General features: G+C 41.1%; 1 protein-coding gene across 4 annotated transcripts in view; it reads right to left on the reverse strand.

The window, feature by feature from the left end:
- The window catches only part of LOC117431478 (protein Jade-1-like), a 44153-nt gene extending 26699 nt beyond the window's left edge, over positions 1-17454 (reverse strand). The window contains exons 1-4 of one of the 4 annotated variants that reach the window (XM_058996333.1): positions 16505-17454; positions 12675-12738; positions 10403-10494; positions 9025-9182 (exon numbers count right to left, since the gene is read on the reverse strand). In XM_058996333.1, the coding sequence (XP_058852316.1) occupies positions 9025-9182; positions 10403-10494; positions 12675-12738 (314 nt within the window). In that variant the 5' untranslated portion in view covers positions 16505-17454. The other 3 variants (XM_058996334.1, XM_058996335.1, XM_058996332.1) reach the window with 3 other exon arrangements.
- Between the last annotated feature and the right edge of the window lie 5522 nt (positions 17455-22976).

A 22976-nucleotide genomic window follows, 5' to 3' on the forward strand; every position in this document is an offset into this window, starting at 1 on the left:
CAGAAGCTCTCCTTATCGCTAGCAAGATAAACGCAATGAGGGCTGTAGCAAAGAGCAGCTGTTCAGACTTTTCAGTTTGGTCATTAAAACGCAATCGCAATCTCCCTTGAGATTTCAGGAAGTTGACGCCCCCCCCCCCCCCCCAGTGCAGTCTGAGTGGAGGGACAGCCCCCAACACACACCACACCCCTCCACCAATTAATCAGTAACCTATAAATATAACCTTGAGTTATTTCAGGCCGCTGCTTCTCACCCCCACAGCTCACTCCTGCTTCAACTCATTTTCCAACACAAAAATCTGGATTGCCTCACCCTGTGGTCAGGGAACAGACTTGGTCACGTGGGTTTGAGGCAACCTTTAAACGTTCAACACATTCTCATCCATTCCAAGCTGTTAGCGGCTGTCCTGCACAACTGAATGTTACGATCGTGCAGCACTGAAGAAGTGGGCAGTGCCATGCTGCCTCACTTCAGCAGAACCGCTTGCCAATGGACAATAGCTTGGGGGCGGGATCACAGCCACCCAGCTAATTAATACCTCCCTCCTGACGTTCATCCCTGATTTGTTGCTGCTTGGTACACTGTGTCTGATCAAACTCTCTATTTATATAACTGATTGGGGTGGCTGCCCTGCACAGCACCTTACTGATAATACTAATAGCACTATAAATATCGGGCTGTGCCTGGCTAGTTCAGAGGATGGTAGTTTCCTTTCAACCCTTTGTTACTGGCCCAATGCCCAAAATGACTACATATTTCAAACCCTATACACTCAGTCAATGATATATGAAGTAAGTGCTTCAGATACTATCCTTGAACTAGAGGAATCAGAAGCAACCCGGCTGTTTGAAAGCCTGTTATTCTGTGCCGTGGCTGAGCCCCAAACAATCTCCTGCCCAGCCGGGCACTGCACAAGAAGCATGCCTGGGAGCAGGTCAGTTGCTTGGGAGGGAGGGAGGGAGGGAGGGCCACGTCCCTGCTTCTGTGATTTGAGGGCAGGGAGACAAGTTCCCCTGTCAGAGCTGACCTTGCAGGCCTGTGCCAGCTCAGCAGAGGACTTCAGAGTCAGCCAGCCAATCAGAGAGCAGACAGATGATGCCAGCGAGAATACTGCAGACTCATGCCCTGTCCTGTGTTATCTGGCCAGAGGGCTATACAGTCGAACAGGCAAACACAGCGTGGGCGGTAGTGGCAGGGAAAAAAAAAAAATCACATTTACCATGTTTAACCCTTGTACAGTTGGGAGTATTAAGCTCACACCCAAATGATCTGAGACGGATTTCCTACGTGCTGTTGTGTTTAATGAGCAGAATCTTCCGAGAAAGACAACACTGTTTCTGACTGCTACCCACAGTGACAGCACAGTGCAGCATGTTTCTAATCTTTAAAGTGTATGTTCTAGATAGTTACACAATACAAATCTCTGCTTTACAAATACAGTACGTGTTTTGCAAGGCAGTGTGTGTGTGTGTGTGTGTTTGAAAACAGGAGGCAGACAGCTATACATTTAAAGCTGTATGCATGTTTCAGTGTTAAATATCTCTGAATGCATTTGACACTACAGAAGCCTGTGTTTTTCATTTCACCTGTTTTCATCTCCTCTTTGATATGCTTGTTAACTTCCCTCTGTTTCAGGGTCGACCTCCCTTTTCCTCTTCTTCGTTATCTGCTGTCAAGCAGCATATTTTACCTAGGGCTAAATCTGCCCGTGTCTGAGCTCCTCGCACCACTCTGCTCCTCTATGGAGGTGATACTCAGGGCACGGACAGGGCTAGCACTTCAAAGCACACGCAATCCGTCTCTTCGGGCGAGCAACAGCACTCCTTCTATTGTCTCCAGTAAGTGCCGAGCTGAAGTGAAGCAAGGAAAAGTAGGCCACTCTCCCCTCAGAGCTGCAACAGGGTGCCAGGGTTTGACAGCTATCACTTAGGGTTAGAGCGAAAGCCGTTACACACGGAAACATGCTCTCCCAATGAACCCCTCACTCTGCGAGGCTGAGGACTAGAGTGAGAGTACATGTGAGCCCAAGGGCTTTCACACCAAGAATCGGAGAATGCATTCCAGTAGTACCATTTAACTGGAATCTCCCCATCATAGGGTTTTTTTTTAGTTTTTTTTTAGTGCCATCCAATAAACCAATTACTGCTGGGCTATAAATATCGACTAGCTGCTCGAATGTTACAGTTACAATGAGCCAGCTGCTGGTGAAGATTGGTCTGTGGTCCTATTGAAGATTTAACAAGCTCTGAACATTAGAGCTGAAGTGCTGTCAAACGGCAGGTACAAAAAGTGTCAGTCAATATGCATAATAATCCAGACCCTGCATAATAGTGAGATACTGCAGCTAAGAGCTGTACAAAGGAAGTTATGCAGGGTGCTTTATTACAGAGTACTGAGGATGTGGTAACTTTAGTATAGATGCCACGTCCTGTCTTGCGTTGTAATTAGAGGTGTAGTATAGTATTTTTGGGAGTGCTATAGAATTGGTATTTAATAGTGCAATCCCTGACTGTAACCAAATGATAGTGCATCTTTCAATTTAAAATCCATGTAAACAGCATGTTTCCCCCTTCAATTTGAAGTATATAAAAAACTGAATCCAAGATTGACAATATGTGACAAATCTCTCTTGTTTTCAAAAGATCTCAAGTTGCTGTTTGTTTTTGTTTTTTCTCAGAAACTGTTTGATTGGCTTCGGCAGACAAAGGGTTAAGGCTCGCCCTCAACCGAGGTTTACTCTGAACTGCCATTTTGTAATTCCTTCAGATGCCAACGCGGTCTGCACAGGAATGCAAAATGCGTTGTCATGGATATATCTGTACCTTGTTAACATTCACATCCTGGGCCTACTTTACAAAATTCAATCAAGTCCCTTTCCCCCTTTCTGCATCCCTTTTGCCTGCCCACTCCCTCACAAGCACCCACCCAATAAAATCTAATTTATCAGGGGCAGAGTTTGTTTTTAGTTCAATTTTCATTCACATTTTCCACTGACTCAGTTCAGTGGATGAAAGATTCTCTGTAGGCAGCCAAGGGTTTTGTTGGCAAGAGGCCAGGGCCTCGTTTTAGGACTCTGAGCGCTGCCTGTGTGTGTGTGTGTGTGTGTGTGTGTGTGTTTTGTTGCTTTTGCTAAAATACTGCAGTGTGGAGATATACGGCACTTCACAGTCTCTCTCTGATTAGATGAGGAGTGAAAGGGGGTGCTAGACAGACAGACAGCCATGCTGTTGCCCTTTTCTGATTTAAAAAATAAAATAAAATAAAAAATAAATGGAAGCATCTTTAAATAAGGAGTACTTGTACTCTAAATTCTGAAAGAGGGAACATGATTCAACCCTAGAACAGGGACCCACTTTCTCTATCAACATCTCTACACAGTACTGTCTGTGTGGGAGTGCTGTGCGGTATAAGAAACTGCCTGAAGGATAAGACACAGAGCTAAGGTCTCTTTCACTTTCAGGATGCTGTAACAGGAGTAGCAGCCCTGACACCATGGCTAATACATTTGTAATGCTCCACAGAGCACTGCTGAAAATGCAGAGGTTCTAAGCTTTAGGGTAAAGCCGATGCAGGCAGGTAGTCTCAATGGGACACGCTCACCAGTCATTCTCATTAGGCTAGCCTGAAAATATACAGTAACAGTAATGAGCACCGCCTCCTGCTGGTCACTGCTAGTACACTGTTGGGCCACCTCCTGCAGGCCTGACAGCTTGTGCATGCCTGGGTGTGGAGTTTACAAGGTTTTAGATAGCTCTCCTGAGGCACCCGAGACCATGCATCTTCCCAGGCCAGCAACAGAGCGCGCCAGCCTGTTGTTAATCACGCATAAACTCAAACCGATCAATCACAAATTGTGGAGGATAACTTACTCCAATAATTTCATACTGTTTGCACTTCCACTGGTTCAGTATTTCTTGCTGGATTGTTAGCTATACAATCACTGTGAAATCTAAACGACTGAAATCCTGCAAAGACAGGCCTGAAATCGGCAGAAAGGACGAGCGGTTAGCAGCGGTACGTTGATTCATTGACAGCCGTTTCAGTATTAGCCTCACTAAATCAATTACCAGTGTTTCTGCAGGGCAGCGATCCACGTTGCGGAAATGCATCCCACTGCTCTGCTGAGACCACAGGTATTTAATACACACGTGACCCGTGAAATCTCAGGTCAGATGGATTTCAGGCTGGCACGATGAAACTGGGCGGATTTTAACATACAGAACAGTACTCAAGGCCTGGAAAGCAGACACAAGTTTAGATAAAGAACACACAGACAGCACTACCATTCATTACCAGAAGCGTGCCGCATGTAACCAGCTTAACATTCGAGTGTGACGAAGGCAAGAACTGAGTCAATATATAGAAGCAGCCACAACCAAGGAAGAAACTCTGAATGACATGAACGACTGTGTTAGACAGGGAGGGACAAGGATTACACCAGTAGCCCGTGCGTTAGCCCATCAAACTAAAACAGTACCACAGACCGTTTTACCCAAGTGTCATTACATAACAACACGTCCAAACAGTGGTGTTATAGCTTACATTCGCTGCAGTCCAGTTGCATAGGGATATCAGTATGTGCTAGCTCAGCCATGCCTACTTGTTAACAAAAAAAGAGCTTAAATAACCCTGCAGGCTCTTAAAAAGCAGAGCTGTAAGCTGAACAATCCCTCCTCTGCTTTTAATGTGTTTTTGCTACTTAAGAAGTGAGACAGGCAATAGGTGGAGTGAACTCAACAGGCATGAGTGGGTGGCAAATGTCACTGGTAAAAAGCAGGACTTGGGTGACTCATACCTATCTACCCAGGGCATTTCAAACAGAAAGCGCTGGAGACTGCCTGGAATAATAAACATGAAAGAGCCAGGAAAGAAACAGCCTACAGCTGTCAAATAGGCAGCGATAAACACACACGTATTAGAATGCATGTTCCAATAATAACCCTTTATAAACTGTTTTCCAAACACAATAGCACAGACAGTACTTGGCACTGAAGCTCAGGGTATCCACCATCTCCTCCAGGCAGTTTAGGAATTGAGTTTTCATACAGAATATTCGCACCAGTGATTTGTGAGTCATCTCTTTTGGTGACAGCATAGGTAGGCAGCTATAAGCAAAGTAAACAGACCCTTCCTCTGTTTGGTTATATCTGCAAAATAAAAACTGCTCAGATCCTGGCTGCAAGGACAGAGCGTGCTAGACCACAAACAACACATGCCAGACCTTCCTTTTGTATTACAATTTTACTGTTGCATTAGGTTTAACGCTGTAGTACAATAAAGAGGCACACATCCAGCACAATATCCTATTGTATGGGGAAAAGAAACACACACAATGTAATCCACAGTTCAGCACAGTAACATTTGATTGATCATTTTTTGGTTCACAGATGACTGATTCACTCCTGCAGCGTCTGGCTTTATTGCACAGTTAAAAAATATATTTTTGACATGTTTTTATTAACAGCATACTGTAGGTAGTATACTAGAGGGCATGGGAAGTGCGAAGGTTGGATTTGGATAGTGCCAGATCTAAAGTGAAGACTACTATGGGTAACCTGGGCTGCCTGGCTTAGACCCCTCATCTCCCTGCTGACTGCTGTCTGTTATCAAGCATGCAGTATTAGAACTGTTTCAAACAGCAATAGGTTCCGGTTTTCCTATGTAGTGTTACTCAGAGTCAGACTTCTACAGCAAAAAAGAACAGATTTAATGCAAACTTCAAAGCAGCACAACAGCGAAAACCTGAACTTCCTGTGGCGATGCTGCAGGATCTTTTCAGGGCTGCAAACTGCAGCACATACAAACGCTTTTCTTTTCTCGTCTCTTCAACCTGCCTTGGTTTTACACAAACATGTGAAACCCAGAGGGTGTGTACGCTATGAACAGCCCTCAATGTTCCACTGATGAAGACCCCCGTTCACCACAGAGCAGTGAAGGACGGGGTCTCTCGCTGTCACTGTGGAAAAAGTGAACAATGAAACAGCCCACACAGGGTCAGTCACTCATTGTGACTCATTGCTTTCTTCTCTTTTCTGTAATGCCTCTTCAACGACTACAGTCTATAGGGCCAGTAATATACACATTGCTCTCTAAGTAGTCAATCAATTCTGAGCTTTGTAGAATTCCAATGCCCCTCATCGGTCTACCTGTCTTTCGCTGACAATAAGATGCATTTGTTCAAATACCTGAAAACAGAATGTTGATAGATTATGAGGAAAGGTTACTACTATAGAATGCAATTACAGTATCTGGCCGCTAAGTGGCACTGCATGCAACAATTCCATTAGAAGTAAAGGAGAATGGAAAGGAAAAAGTATTGATTTCAATTTTAATGTTTTTGGACATCTATAATCAGTATTTAAAAAATGGCGCCAATCTGTAATAATCTACATTCCTCTCAACTCAGTGGAAACAGATCCATAAAGACGCTGGTTTAGGCTATCTGATTTCACTGCCAAGGGAAGGTGGCAGAGTGAAATCATTAAAGCTCATTAAAGTGCAGCAAAATATCAAGACTTAAACTTTGCTGGATGATTGCATTATAACGCAGGTGGAACAGAAGACCTTGTGACTCTGGCAAAACAACACTTTGGGATATTCTCCTAGCTGAACATTAAGACTAAACATCTAAATCCAGTATGCCCAGGCACAGCTGTATTATGCATTTATCTCAATGTACCAGTGTCTCTTGCCTGTGATCTGTCAGCTAGTGCTCTGTCAGGCTTAATCTTTTTATGGCCAAAAATTACCCATTTGTGGCCAGTTTGTAGCTTAAGAGATGCTGTTTCTAATTTACTGCAGTGGAAAATTAAGCTGTGTCAATCTTTTTTTCTTCTTCTTCTTCTTCTTCTTCTTCTTCTTCTTCTTCTTTTGGGCTGCCCAGCTTTCGGGAGAGCTTAAGCATGACAGCGCTGCCAATCTCCCATTCATTGCCTGCTCAATGGAGTTCTTACGTAATAACTAATTACTTCCACTTGGCCAAGAAACTAGTTTGTCTTCTCTACTGAACCACACTGCAGCACTGTGTGGTTACACCATAAAAACCACAGCAATGCAATTTGAATTGAACACAGAAGTTTACAGTCTTTGTTTGCAGAATATATGCCTTTGAATATATGCATGTAAAACATAGTAGAAGCACAGCACAATCAAAGCACATACAAGCAAGGTAAATCTAAGAATGGTAAACCACTGTATAAACCATGGTTGCCCATATATAACCAGTACAAGCCAGAGATTCTCAAACTCAGGAAAAAGGAAAATTGCAAATAAGAAAGAAAAACTGGACTGACTGCAGTGAGCAAAAGCTGAATGTATATTGCTTGCAACAGTGAAAGATCATTTTTTTGTACATAAATATATATTTATTGGTTTTACAAAAGAGAAGCTTCTAGAAATTCCTGGGGACCCCCTGGGCAATCTTTGGGCACCGTAGTTTGAGAACCACTGATATCAACCATGGTAAAAAGCATGGTAAATGCACGGAAAACTGCAAAATTACTGTGCAAATTTACTACAGCAAACTTTTGTAATGTTTAGAAAGTTTTCCTTTAATAACCTGGTGGTGCTGTTTGCTACATTAAACCCCATTTTAAGAAAGGTCACTGTTTAGTTAAATTAAAATAGCAAGAGCCAAGCAAGGTGACATCAGCATCCTGCTTTGTACTATTGTCAGCAGAGATCCCTACAATCCAGCATGTTTACTGTACTCAGAATTAGTCATGCACATTTTCCAAGATACTTTTTTATTTTCAGTACATCGCCAATTTCATAGCGTATTAATCAATGCATCTTAATGAAACAAAGCAACTCTTTAAATCTCCAGACAATTATTTAAATTACTGCCCTACATTTACATACGGGTGACCAATCTTTTAACCGCGTTCACGGTCTGTTTCTTAAGATTTCTGTAATGCCTAAAAAATCCAAGACACTTGAAAACACGAAAGCAACAAGCATGTGACTGCTTTAGCCAATCAATAAAGGGCAAGCTTCCTCTCTGTGCCCAAGCGGCTGCTTAAATAAAATGCCTGCAGGCAGACAATGGAACGGACTAGCATTGCACACCTTAGATTGGAAGTCTGATGTGTCAAATACAATAGCAGGTAGTTCTCAAGTACTGTGAAGCTTCATGTTTTGATGTGTGATGGAATCCCTCCAATCTGACCACCAAAGGGATCAAGTTTAACTGTCTCAACAAAGAGCTGTTCTGAATCGCACAGAGTGGCAAAGAGCACCTTGGTACAGTTATCTTAACTCATCTATTCTTCTTGTCCTGTGGACTCAATAGAGCTCTCAGAATCATGTCTAATCTTCAAGTACATCGGGTACACCAGAGTGTAACCACTGAGCTGTCCCCTGCAGTTCTCTAGTCGGTATGTGAACTGTGCTATTTCTTACATCCACTAGTAGCAGACTTGTACTTGAAGGCAAGACATACTGAGAGCTCTATTGAGACTACGAGGATACCTAAAACCTCTTATAAAAGCAAAAGGTTGCAATACTTTGATTATTGATTGCTTCCATAGTTACTGTGCGCAAAAGCATAAACATTGCACAGCTCAGTGTGGCTGACATGTGCAACAAACATGCTTTGGATGCAATGAAACTTTTCTAAAGACACTGCAGTGTGGTTCCGCACACTGCTTAGAGCACACAGTTTCCTTTGAACTCTGTACATGAAAGGACTTTGTATATGCAAAACACTGTACCATGTAAATTAACAGTGACTAGGTGTGTCATCTAGTGCCGAGTCAACAACACAAGGTAAATTCAGTCAAAACCTGACAATCTTTACTACCCCTCATATTTGCCTGTTATACGTAATTAATAACGCTTTTCAGAGGGGCTATATCCATCTGTAGTTCTGCTCAGCAAATGTTATGAAAACAGGGTGTGTCTTCCGGAGCTTGCCACTTTGATGTGAGTCACAGCAACACTGATGGAATCCACCTCCAGTCTGTGAAACCCACAGCAGCCAGCTCTCTAAAGCCTCATTCACTCCATTCTCTGCGGCCTCCCTACCTGACCACAGGCTCTGGGATGGCCTCCACCATGGCTGGCACCTGGACCCCCTTCTCCCACTCCTGCCTCCACGGATCGGTGAGGACGTAAAACTCATCGGGGCTCAGCTGGGAGGAGTCTGGCAGCTTCATCGCTGTAATAAAATCCGTCCTGAATACCTACAACAACAACAACAAAACAATACATTTATACATTAGGGGTAAACGACTGGTCAAATTGTTCTAATAAACTTCATCTCCAAAGGTAACAGCCATGCATAAGAACATAAGTTTGGAACTGAGAAAAGGCCAGTCCGCCCATCAAGACTCGTCCCTTGTTAGCACACCATTCTCTCCTACTGGGGGGGGGGGCCTGTTTCCTCGGTGACATCGGAATCAACAAAACTGTTCAAGCCCAGGTAATTGTTTTCACCATCAATCAGCAATGCGAGCCTGTGTTTGAGCAACACATATAACACAACAGAACACTGGGAAGCATTTACAGAAAACAATAGCAAGCAGATAACGGTTTCTAATTCGAATTCCCTTTGAACTATCTGTTCTTGCAAGAAGCTGAACCTGCCTCCACTCTCAAGAGGAAAGGGGCCAAGCATCTGCTCGCTTACATTTTTCATTGGCAATTTAAATCCGGTTCAAAGCTGTGCTTGATGCTCTAACATCCAGGCAAAAACACAGACAGCACAGCCAGTTTCACCATGATTGAGAAGGGAAGAGGAGGGTACCTTGGGTCAATGATTAGACGTCACTCTTTCTCTCTTCTAGCAGAGGTATTGGCAACAGAGCTCAACGGCAAGGAGTGTTTGACTTCACATTTCAGACTGAAGTAGTATCACCTTTCAGAGGGCTTACAAAAATGGTGGTATCTACTTCATATGAACCTATACATCGCTGGGTTTGTGTAGACTTCTAAATCTTATCTTAAATATGATGGTCCAACACAGCTACAGCCATCTAGTTTCAATACATCGCTACAGCTGCTGGCACCTAGGTTCTACGGCTTGCACAACTGTAAGGTAACGATTATGTGGGCTTGCACAGCTTGCTGGCATTTACACAGTAGGTGGCATCAATTTTTTTGTGGCTTTTGGACAGCTGTTCGTGTCAATATCAAACATTAGGTCTGAGAGAGTTGTAGAATGCTCTTTAAAGGAGTGACGAACTAACACTGGGGTGGTACAGAGACCAGCAGAAGGGCACTGAGTAGGAAATCAGGGGGAATCATTGGGATTCTTAAAGACCCCACCTGATAAAGTTTAGAGATCAACCAGTTACGAGGAATCAGATGATCACATGTTCTTCTGTTCTCGTTGCAGGCACCAGGACACTAGCCCACAGCATCTTGCTGGGACAACCCTGGCACAGGTTCATTGCAAACTAACCTCAGAGGGCTTCTTGGGCTTGTCCTCCTGCCGAGCCCAGGTGCTGTTAGTGTTCATGTTCTTGGAAGACCTAGACCAAGAGGATATGTGAACTGAAACAAAACAAGAACCATGGTTAGTTAAACTAAGCACCACAGAGATTAATGACACAGATATAAAGATGAGGTCAACTGGTTAAATGTGGGTAGGCATATACTGTATGCATGGCCAGCAATGTCTGACCTATAAAATACAGATTATTCACATATTGTTATCAATGGAAAGTGCCAGCAATACTGTATATGTGCTCAAAATAGCAAGTGCACTAGTACTAGGAATCTGCTTACAAAGAATCTCTTCAAAAGTGGCATGCTTAATACCCATGCTGTACAAGACTATTTTAATCTTCAGTGATCTGCAGCAACACCAGCATCACATCTCCTGCACACAGCTTTCTTTTTAGTTCTGTTCTGGATTCAGAAACGGGGTCAGGTGGGGTCACTTGTAAGTGGGTATTAAGTTAAGAGGGTATTAAAGTTTGAACAGAGTTTGGAAAACAGAGCATGTGAAATACATGCAGATACACATCAAAGGCGGTGCACTGACTTTTGTCACTCTTTCCTATGACAGAGCCCTGAATGTGCCTTTACTCTGTAGCAGATTGTTCAAGGTTTTAAACTCCCAGGGCAAAACTCCACGCAGCATAAAAACTGAATGTATGTATGGGTATGTGTAACTCAATGGGTAGATGCAACTGAGAGTAGGCTGAGTGAAGACATTTAATATTGTATGAAATTATTGTGAAAACAACTACTGGGAGAAGATTCAGCAAGAAGGAAGACGCTCAGATGGGCAAAACAAGAAACCAGTTCCAAGTCCAGTATCAAAGCTTTTGTCACATGTCATTGACAATAGCATTAGTTAAAATAAATAAAAGGCAATCCAGTACATGAACATGCTGAGCTATTTATTTATGCACCTCACCTGAATGTTAGGTAGCCTTAAAGTATCAGAAAGCTACAAATATTTCAACAGTCTGCCTGAAGCTTAGAGGTCAGGCGAAGTATCGCTCGCAATGAAGAACGAGGAGTAGTGTGGAAATCATTACTGTTGACAGGCCTACAGTGCCTGCCTGTTTAACTGAGATGCACTCATTACCTATCCTCTAGAGAATAAAACTGCATCCTGGAAGACAGCATCCTTTGTCGCTGTTGTTTGAGCCAATTTGTCATATATTTATAATTGTGCTCTTATGTAACACACACTGCATGCGACAGCCCTGAAAAGAGAGTGAATATCTAACTATCTTTGCCTGAGGGTACAGAGACATGAATGCCTTGAGGGGGTTAAACAAGCATAGGGTTCAAACACCTGCCTGCATAAATCATGAGAAGGGTGCTCTTTGGTTTACGGCATGAATAACATTAACCCCTTGGACGCCTTGGCTTCAGGTTTGATATCATATTTATTACGACCCAGAGAACAGTGATATCCAGTGATACTCAGTTTCTGGTTTTGGGGGTAGTGGTAGCGGAATTAAAGGTGACAAGAGAAAATCCACTGGCATTTGCAAGCTGGATTTGACAAGCGCAAAAGGGATTTAATCAAAAGCTCTCATATAATAACACTTAGGGCTGTTCTGTTATAAAACATCATAGTAGCCTTGCCCTTAGGAACTGTCTAGATAGCGCTCTTGAGCAAGATATATATACTGCTCCACTTGCACTCGGAACACTGTCAGTTTTACATGCAATGCCTTCTTTCCAGACGTGTGTGTAACGGGTGAAAGAAAAGTATAAGAGTCTGCAGGCTGGATCATTCCAGCTCAAGTGAACCAAGTTGCTTAAGACAATGACTAGGTTCAATATTGTTTGTATGACAGTAACATCAATAGCTTAAGGCACTCTCCACATAGAGGAAAATTACATAGAAAATCGGCGTTTTGACAAACTTTAGGGACTTTCTCACCATGTGGGGTGTGTTGCACAGCTCTTGGTTTTTCTCCATGCACACACCTATTCTCTGTCACAGGAGGTTTATGCATCCTCAAATGAAGGGTACACAGGTCACCAGTGAAGCCGTCTATAAACATTCTGTGAAGGAGTTCTATTCAGGACTCGTCGGTTTTCTTTCCTCTTTACATTTTGTTTTTATTACTCAGGGGGGCAGAGGGGAGCTGTCAAACAGAGCCGAGCGTAACCTCTTCCATTTCGTCCAATCACTCCTGACTCACTCCAAAATAATTAGCCTCCGCTAGTGGTGGTGACCTCATCGCGATACACCGGCTACTTACTGTCAGTGGTGTCGGAATCATTGCTGCTGGACGAGTATTTCCTCCTTTTCTTTTCACTTTCCATCTGATTGGGGGAAAAAAAAGAAAAGGAAAGAGTCAGCGAGCAGGTCAAGCGGGAATTTGCGTACATTCTGTTCTGTTTATTTTCTTAAGCTCCTATTCCCATGGTTGTGTGTGAACTCTGCTGCTCTCGCTGCGGGGAGGGAGATGGGTTCCATAAGTTACATTCTGCCCAAAAGTACTGCACTTGCCAAGAAACTGTTGTGAGTGCAGCATAGAGTAAGCTAGCAGCAGTGAAAAAGGTCTATACTCCACCCTCAATCATTGCATGCTATGCTCCAATGGGCATCTGCTGCTTGGAATACCCATCTCCTCTCCAGCAAGTTCTCCCTAACTCCCCTCAGCAACCCTACTGAGTCTGGTCCCTCAAGGGGTATGTATAGAAGAGGGGTCAACGTTTTCCAAGAGGAAAAGGTACATTTTCCAAGAGGAATAATACAAAATAAAAACAACAATAATAATAATGGTATCTAGTGAAACTAGCAAGAAACAACTTAGTGGCACTAAGGAGGAGATGATTTACTGTAGAACATGTACCTTTGAATGAACATAAAGAAAACAGCACAACAACAGTAGTTACCATTACTGCATGTGCTAAATAAAAATAGCTAAGCACACCACACCTACAGTAGTACATACAGGTGGTGGCCACATAAAGGAGAATTAGTTTCATCTATGGGATATTCAAATGCTTTCCTTTCCTCGATGAATGCTGACAGATAATAGCGCACATGAAGCTCTGTCATGTACTTGTGGCTTCTGGTCTTACATGCCTCTCTCTCTTTTCATAGTTCTTAGATGACTTAGAGTAGGTAACCTGATCCCTTTTTAATGTCAACAGAGGTTCTGTCCATTGTTGCTAGGCGAGCGCAGGCTCACACACACTCACGCATCACACGCACACACATCACATCACACGCACAGACATGCACGCACACACACCATTGCCACTGACTAGTATGCCTGCGCAACTTCTTCTTAAGTCAACAACTTGTGTTGCTAAAGATAAAATCAGCAAGCATTTTTATACATAGGTAGATATATAAACAAGGGAGCCACATGATGTCAAGAAACACTGGGCAGTGTGCCAGTCTCCCTTGCATGTGCTCTTTTTTAAAGAGTCTTCCCCCCTCAGAAAAGCTGGTGCTGCGATGCTTTATAAGTCCAATGTTCCCTGTCTACTAATCTAGAAAGCAACAACACCAGAATGATGATGTCATGAGCATTCCCAGAGGGCCTGGCTTCTGCTCTCACTTCACTTACAAAGACACGCCAATTGAGCTATTTTTGGAGAAAGAAAACGCACAACAGCCAGTAGCATTCAACTGGAATTAGCTCATTTGAAAACAAAATACCTACCTTGGTTGCTAAGAAAAAAACAAGCAACTCATTAAAAATGACCTGTTTAAATTATCAGTCAGCCATCATGGTACCCAGCATTTAAAACGGCCTTCAAGTCTAAATAAAGTCAAAATAGCAGTGGGCTACTGTTCTACTGCATTAAAACTATGCAGTCACTACAATTTTAGATCTGTACTATTTTAACAGCAGTTACAGTGCAGCTTGAACCCGAGCTGCTGTGCAGCTGGTCTGAATGTATTTGTCTTCTGCCGTTTTCTGTATTGCTGATGCTTTCCTATAGTCCTCTGGACTAACTGCAATCACTACTGTTTCCATGGCTCTAATGTGTCTTATTGAGGGCACTAAACGCTTTGAACAGAATGCTCCACTTAGGTTTCGATTCCCAACAAACGTCACACCAGAGAAATTAACCACAAACACACAGGCCAACAAACTACTTGAAATGCCAATGAGAGGAGAGCTGATGAGTCACTCGAGCGCAATAGTACAGAGGAACCAAGCAAGGGCTTTGTTTATCAATGCCAGGCTTTCATTCAGAATGTTTGAAGTGGCAAAATGTACCAGATAATCATTGCCATCAAATTTACCAGTCGAATAAGGGAGATGACGTCACTCGGTTAGGATCAAAGAGTATCAACAACTGTATTAATATAGCTGTTAAACCAGGGTCGGGTCTGTTTTGTAGATGTTCAAGATTCTGTGGCACTCTTTGAAAGGAAGGTGGTCATCCCCAGAGCAGGTCATATTTAAACACTTCCAATTGCCATGCATTTAGTCCAGAGCAGCACTGTAAACACCACAGTGCAGTCGATGCATGCATGACTTTGTCAGGTTTTATAAGATGCAGGGACAGTAAGACAGTATTTTCATGCTGTTACATTACCTACATGCTATGCAGTTGGCATTGCCTACTCTGCTCTGCCCTACCTCACTGCTGACAACAATATGCAACAAATAAGTGTCTTAGCATATGGCACTGAAATAGATTTCTCAAGCTCCAGGTATCATTACAGGACATGAGTGCTTGTGTTTAAGTAGTGCATTGTAATTTAAGAACTATATCCATAATTTTATTGAACAAACTACTTCATTTCACTGCAAGGGGACACTGGTAAATAATGCGTTTGTTACACAGTGACGTTGTATACTACAAAAGGAAGCGCGCAAGCTGAAAAGAGTATCGCATATCTGCGACTGGTTTCATACCTGGTGTTGCGTGAATTCTATTTTCAAACGCCTACGTCCTCCTACATCTTCATACAAGTATAAATCACAATACATTACAAATGTTACTGATGTGCATAAACTGAATGATTGTTAACCTAACCCTACCTCGCTAAATTGTGCAGCAGTAGAAAGGGGTGTAGTGTTTATTTCATGAGAACTGCGTATCTCCTTTATATATTTTTAAAAAAAACTTTACCCGCCTCCCCTATATCTGACTACACCAATTAGACTGGCTGTTGTAAAAGCATGACGCTTAACCTTTCCAGCGTTTTGCAATAACACAATACAGTACAACGTATGTTATGCGCAGCAAAACGACATCCGATGTCGCTGTCTGCTGGAAGAGCCCCGCCCCCTACAGATATGAACGCACTGAGTTTTAGAAGGTAAACAACGGCCACGCCCCCTACAGTCAGCTCTCCGAACCATGCATGCAGACAGGGAGCAAAAACAAGGTAGAGCACCTAGTCGGCCAGCTTGTTTTCTTAAGGTTCCATTTACAGTATATTCCAAATCCCTATATATATATAGTTTTAACCAAACTAAATCGTATGAGCATCAAGTATATCGCTGCTGCGTAGTGCTAGTTTGCAATGGATTGAAACACCTATAATCCTGTCTGCATTCCATGCTCCCTCGGCATCCAATACTACTACCATATTTACTTTCTCTTTCCATTCCGAAATATATTTTTGCATTTAAAAACAACACGAATAAAAACGTAAACATCGACTAAAATAAAACTGCATGCATTTTTTAAATCCGGCGTTAACTTTAAAAACGACAGCACTTCCTTCCTGTTACTTACTCAACTGCCAATAATATACAACATAAAAATGTCTTAGAAACATTACCTAGCCTCGCTGTGGTTATCCACAATACTGTCCTTCGTAAACACCACCTCTGGGGTTTTTAGCAACTGCGTGCAAAGTCAGTTTACAAGGCTGCATTAATAAATGACTATCAAAAATATTTTTTTGATGTGTGTGTTTCTTTCAAAAAAGTTAGTCTCTGTACTAGGCATGTTTTACTTCTGATCTGTATCTCAATCAAAAACATCTGACCTACATGCGCAAGAATCTCCCAACCCGCTCATTTCCTGGAAGTCTCTGCTCTTTATTTTTTCTTGCTATTTGAAAAGACCAGTAATCAAAGCAATTGCTTTTTTTTTTTTTTTTTACCTTGCTTGCGCTGCAGGTTGCTTTTCAGAGCATGCGAGCCCGTCCTCGGATGGAGGGGGGGAGTTGAACGATGCTGTAAAATTAAGAGATCATGATGTACTTGCTCAATCTAGATCCATTCCACGTTGGTTCTGTGACAGCGTTCAATCCTCTCCCGAGAGTAAAATATACAAGTAACTACTCCATCCATCTAATATTATTACATCCAAAAAAAAAACATGATATGCAACACAACTGAGATGGCCGCCTACGCAACCCGATTTTAACTGTATGTATCTTTTTAGACTTTGTGGCGATCTCTCCCAAAATCCTGAAATATGTTTTCTTTTGCAGTAATCCAGTCGCACGCTCCGTTCCGGTCCCGAATGATAATCCGATCTTTATGATTTTAACTGCAATACACAGTATATTTATTGTTATTATTATTATTATTATTGTTGTTGTTGTTATTATTATTATTATTATTATTATTATTATTATTATTATTATTATTAACGTGCAAAAACTGGTGGATCAAATTGCCATACAACTCGAATCAGGTTAGTTTCGCAATGCTCTCGCGCCACCAAAACATTTCTCTCCTCTCCTCTCGCCTCGCCTCTCCTCTCCTCTTGCGATTGCACAGGGGTATATTGCTACTGGATCTTGCAACCTTACAACAAAAATAAGCTCATACTTAAAAATCTTTTGGCGCCATATTAATGACGTACTTAAAATTTGCCATTTCTCCTGCGTCCAAAAAATACGTCTCAAATAACAGTTTCTTTATGCCAACAACAAAATCCAAACGTTTTCGATTGCAGTTGACCCGCCTGTCAAGTTTCTTGGGGAAGTGATGCCATTTACAGCTGCTTTCAAAACCCAATATAAAATGCGTACGAGCTAACTGTTCCACACGCAGCAGAGCTATACAGACATATCGGGACTTCTGTGAACCGTACTTGTTTCGGGGCTGTCTCATTCAGTTTTAAAGGAACAAGCTCTTTTTTGACTTACATAACAGATTCAGTACACGGTCGGCTTTTTTAAACAATATATATCAGATCGTAATAACAAGCATTAAAAAAAGAACAAGGCGTCATTTTCTACACAAAAGTGAACACTTTTAAATAAACATGTATTGCAATACATTATCACCAAACAAACGAGAAGCCTACAGTATGCTGTTAGCAAACACTTTTTTGTTGCGGTGTTATTTATTTTTGTATAATATTATGCTCTGTAAAGAGTCTGCCTGAGAGTGCACGTTTGGCTAGGTGAAGCCACTGCTAGCCTGACAAACTGTTACGAGCCTCCCTCCCACTACATTACTCCCACACTACACGGATTCGAAGGTTTATATCTGATGTTACGCTTTTAGTGTTTACAGTAGCAACTTCAAAGGTTTTAAAAGGCTTTTATTAACCGACTGCAACAGATCGAAATGTTTGTTTACATTTCTGGTTTTCTAATTTCTGGTAAACTAAGTTGTACATATTTTGTTTTTATATTTTGCTCCAAAACCCGTCAAATGATGTGCATAATAATAGTAATAATAATAATAATAATAATAATAATAATAATAATAATAATAATAATAATAATAATCCTACATTTGTAAATGACTGCTGTTTACTTTTCACCCGATTGCACTTGCATTCTTTTTTCATAACCACATTTAAGTGTCATTCTCTTATTCTTTTACAATAATATTGTAAACATATTGAACCCCCCCCCCCCCCCCCCGTACATTATTGCGCAGGTGTAAGCTTACACCGGTGCCACTAGTCTAACGACAATTACTAATAAATAAATAGACCATTACACCACGTTTCACAAAGTACTGGGCATAATGATGAGCAATGCTTTTGATAAACACAAATAAAACTGACAAGAAGAAATCTTTCTGAGCAAACTCTTGGGCGTGCTTTCAGCTCAGGTCAGTTCCCCGTTCTGTAATAGCCGGTGGAAGGTCTACTGTTTTGCAGTATCAGTTTCGAATTAGTAAAATAACAAAAATAAATAATAACACATTATATTTTCCAAAGTAGCAAAGCTAAGTTGGTAACTATTGATAAGCCTAAAATGATGGATTTGCAATGAGCCTAACGTGATTACATCACCTCTATTAAATCAGTGTTTGTTTATGTACGTAGTTTTGTTGTACACAGACAGAAACCGATAGTTATCCAACCAGGATTTATATAGGGCAAGTTGTTGCTTACAGTTACTAAGGCAATAAATTACTGTAGTAATGCATGACTATAACAGTCTCTTTGATCGCAACAAGCATTTTTGGTCACTAAATTATCATACATTGTTTCACAAACTTCCAATTGCACAATTATTATTTATGATCATCTTGGGTAGACGAAAAGCACCCTGTTTGCCTGGCAAGTTGTGTACAAGTAGTTGTATAAAGTTATTGAAATGTGACTGTAGGTACAAGTTTGGTATTTATAAAATGTCACTCCTTACTAGATTCTCTACTAACAAGATACTCCAATTAAGTATGGTTAGTATAGGTTAGTTCAGAATGATATACACTGGGCCTAGAAGTGAATATCTTCCCTGCTACAATGACTAAAGAACCAAGAAAAGTGTTTAAACAGTGGGGTCTTTCCAATCGGTTTAAAATAGCAGAGCTAATATTACTCATTCCTGGGTCCTATTTTAATCACCTAAACCACAGCATGCCTTAGAGATGCAAGAATGGATTCATTATTGATTTCCATGGCTTTTATTTTGCAGGCCTCAAGTATATTTTTAACTGATTGATCAGTCGTCCTGGTGCCCTGCCTGGAACCTCACACTTCAAACAGCAAGCTATCTAGGAACATATCCTTCCCTTGCATGTTGCTAGAATGACGTTTTCTTAGTGCTTATATTATATCACTAGGTTTAATCATTTCCAGTTGAAGTATTTTAGAAAGGGTCTATATGTTTTGCTTCTTGCTTTTGAATAGTAAAGTGTTCTCAATGCAGACAGGAGTGTGAATCAGTACCTGTCCGATGCGATGAGGAAATTGCCAGCTGATTGTACCTCTAAGTATACCAGTTTCCTGAGCTAGACGACTTCTTTAAAAAATGCTGTAGTTTGAATGAACAAATAGTGAGAAAGCAGTGAAAAGTCTGTCTTGTAAATTGCCACCCAGACAAAAGCACTCGGCACTCCTGAAGGTAGAACCTCTTTGGCCTGCGCAAGTTCAGTTCTTCTCTGTGTGCTTTTTTATCAAAGCTTGAGAAATAGCCCATGTATCTAATACCTGTAGGGCTTCACTTGTGCTTAAGATTGAAAAGTATACTGTAATAATACATGTTCACAGAAGGTACATGTACAGACAGACACCCTCGTCACAAGTATACATAATGGATTTCAACTTTAAAAACTGTATTGCTTGCATTGCCTTTAGTGGTAACCGTATTGATCAAGTCTGTAATTGATTAATCCAGGATTTATTTTATTTTTCATGTTTCCTATTCTAGGTTAAAAATACAAATTGTTTAAAATATAGTTTAGCGGTATGCTGTTGTTTGCTCCTGTAAGAAGTTGTGGGGCTGTCAAGGAATTTTTTTGGGGCACATTATCAAGGAGCTGTTACAAAGACTGTGTGTAAAAGCTTTCACTGTTGAATAAATGACAAACCGTCATCAAGAAGGGAGAATCTTTCCCTTTCTTCACACCACACTGTCATTGATTTCAGAGTGTCTGACAAGCCTTTCATTGCAAAGACAAACAGATGTTTGGAAAATGAGATCACCCTCCCTTATATCAATGGTGGATGAAATGCAGTTATTTCATTTTTATTTTATTTTATTTTAATTTATTTTTTGCTAGCTCTATTTCTTTTTTCATACATGCTGGACTTGAATCCCAAAGTGCTTTGACCTTGGCCTTTCGCAGGGTCACTTCCAGTTGATTGCTGACGTTACCATCAGCAGATAGTTACATCGAGCTTGGATAATGTAAACAACCATGTACTTTATCAATCACTTAAGAGACAGCTAAGTAGGGTGATAGCTGGAATAACTGGCAGAATGTGGTCTGTTTCAACACTTGATACTAATGTGGAAATGCATGCCAAAGCTTTATTTAGATTGTGGCAAAAACTAAATATCTCTGTCTAGTTACAATAGGCCTAAAGCGTGTATGGCTAATGATATATGCTATAATACCAATACTATCAGTTCTGGGAACTTGATAGGAGGAATAGAGAGTTTTATACATTACATATTTCTGACCAGACCTACGCAAGAGAAGATGTGCTACAAGCATATCCTGGGGAGTCCTCCTTCCACCCGTTTTAATCAAGTGACTTGTGGAGCAGCTGACTTAATTCATGCTGACATGTGTGATGGAACAGTTTTGAGTGGCACAGTTCCAAAAAGATTGTGATAACATCACCAAAACGAATTAGACTCCTTCCCAGGGCAAGCGCTGTAGCCTTCAGTGCTAAGTGACAGGATTCTGTAACAGATTGACAGACGCTTTCTCTATGAACCACACCACCTGCACCAGCTTTGTAATTCATTTGTAATTGGGCCCCACATTTTAAGGAGGTCATTTAATTTTCCTTTATCAGTCTGGTTGTGCCTCTCCATATAGCATGAGATGTTTCCATTCTGTGAAAGTTGGACATTTCGTCTCCTTTCCCGAATTTAAGGATTCACTTTTTTGGTATCGAAGAACAATAGCTCAAGACAATATAAACATAATTTCTAATCAATGGCACACCATCATGCAGAAGCTAGGTATCACTGTGAGCCTTACTTTGTAAATATTGTATGTGCATTTCAAGGTTGTGTTAAATGAATGCAAGATGGCAACACCTTCATGGTCTTGTTATCGAGTGATCAGAGCAGGTGAGAATGCATCAGATTTAGAAGACAGTAAATCCAATTACAAACAGACTAAAAACAAATTGTGCCCGAAATTAAAAGAACACAACCCAATGCTTAAAACTCCCTCTTCTTACCCTCTATTAACTTCATGAATATAATCACTGTTGATCTTTATTTCTGGACATGTAAGTATTTCATGAATAGATTGACTGCTGCTTCGTGGCACCATGGCACCATGGCACAGAGGCGGTGATTATATGTCAGCAAGCAGAAGCAACTTTTCATCCATAGTGCTGTAGTTGAAATATCTGGACATCACAAATTAAATAATCATTTAAGACCCAAAAGATCTTCATCACAGGAAAGGCTGTTATTATGTTGCCTGAGCAAATAAAAAAATAAAAAACTGTTATTGTAGTATTGTGTTGTTTTCTTTGAGAATGTTTCTCATTGTCTTCTCAGGTTATTTGGAATGACGGAGCACGAAACAGCACAGCAAATTAAATACAGGTATTCAATTCAATTACTCAGGTCCTCAGTTTAGGTCCCTGGGTTCTCTGGTCCTCAATTTCGGTCCTTAGGTACTCAGGTCCTCTGGTCCTCAATTTCAGTCCCAACTTCTGGCCTGGTTTAAAATCAGCAAGGATATTAACAGGTGAATTGAGTTCTGGTCTCATCCCAACATGGATCAAAAGTGGTTCACATTTAATCATGTAGGACAATTGTCCCCATCCATGGCTTTCAGTAAACGTTACGGTCAAACACAATTATGCAGGTTTCCTTACTTGAAACTGTGCCCCCCCCCCCCACTGGATCTCAGTCAAGAACATTCTTTGAAAACTTCTCCCAATGCATGGTTAAAGATAGGATGCGCTCTGTACAGTTTTAGTGACCTTTTCTAAGACAAGCCACAGAAACGCAACTGTTGCCATCCTCCAGAATGCAGCTATGCAGTAAACGTCTGTCCAGCTCTCTATGTTTTTGTCAAGGACAGGTCTATTTACTTGACGCAGGACCTGCTGTCTCTAGCAGTCTCAATAACAGTTCTCTCCTGACTAAGCATACATTAGGTGACTCATCTACATCTCAGAGCTTAATTCATTTTCAGAACATTTTTTTTTTCTAGGGGGCATAACAACATCCATATTTGTGTTTGTAAAAAAACATTTTAAAACCATAAAGAGAACCACAGCTGTAGTGTATCTTCTCAAATGAGTGTGAGTGTGTGTGTGTGCTTATTGATTAGGTACTTAGTTTAAAATAAAATACAGAACAGTATCTTAACTAAATGCTTCACAGTGTCACAATGAGTGAGACAATTCTCCAAGCCACAGCTTTACTCTGGAGAGCACATCAAAATATGTTGTTCTACAAAAGTGATTGCAGTCAACAAATATCAACTCGTATAAATTCACCCCAGGAAAATAAGTGGGCAGTGGAGACAACAGCCGACACATTTTGATGTAAAATTAAAAATATATTAAATCTACTAATATCATGTGCATTCCTCTGAACATTTTTCCATGGGCTCAGAATGACTTGATTTGCATTATTTACTCTGAGGAGGAGCTTTTTAATATCTGAAATGAGATTTTTGATTAACTCGTAGGCTAAATTTGCTCTAGGCAACAAATTATACTGTGCTGCTTTG

This window comes from Acipenser ruthenus, chromosome 22 (assembly GCF_902713425.1).
Source record: "Acipenser ruthenus chromosome 22, fAciRut3.2 maternal haplotype, whole genome shotgun sequence".
Classification (NCBI taxonomy): Eukaryota; Metazoa; Chordata; class Actinopteri; order Acipenseriformes; family Acipenseridae; genus Acipenser; species Acipenser ruthenus.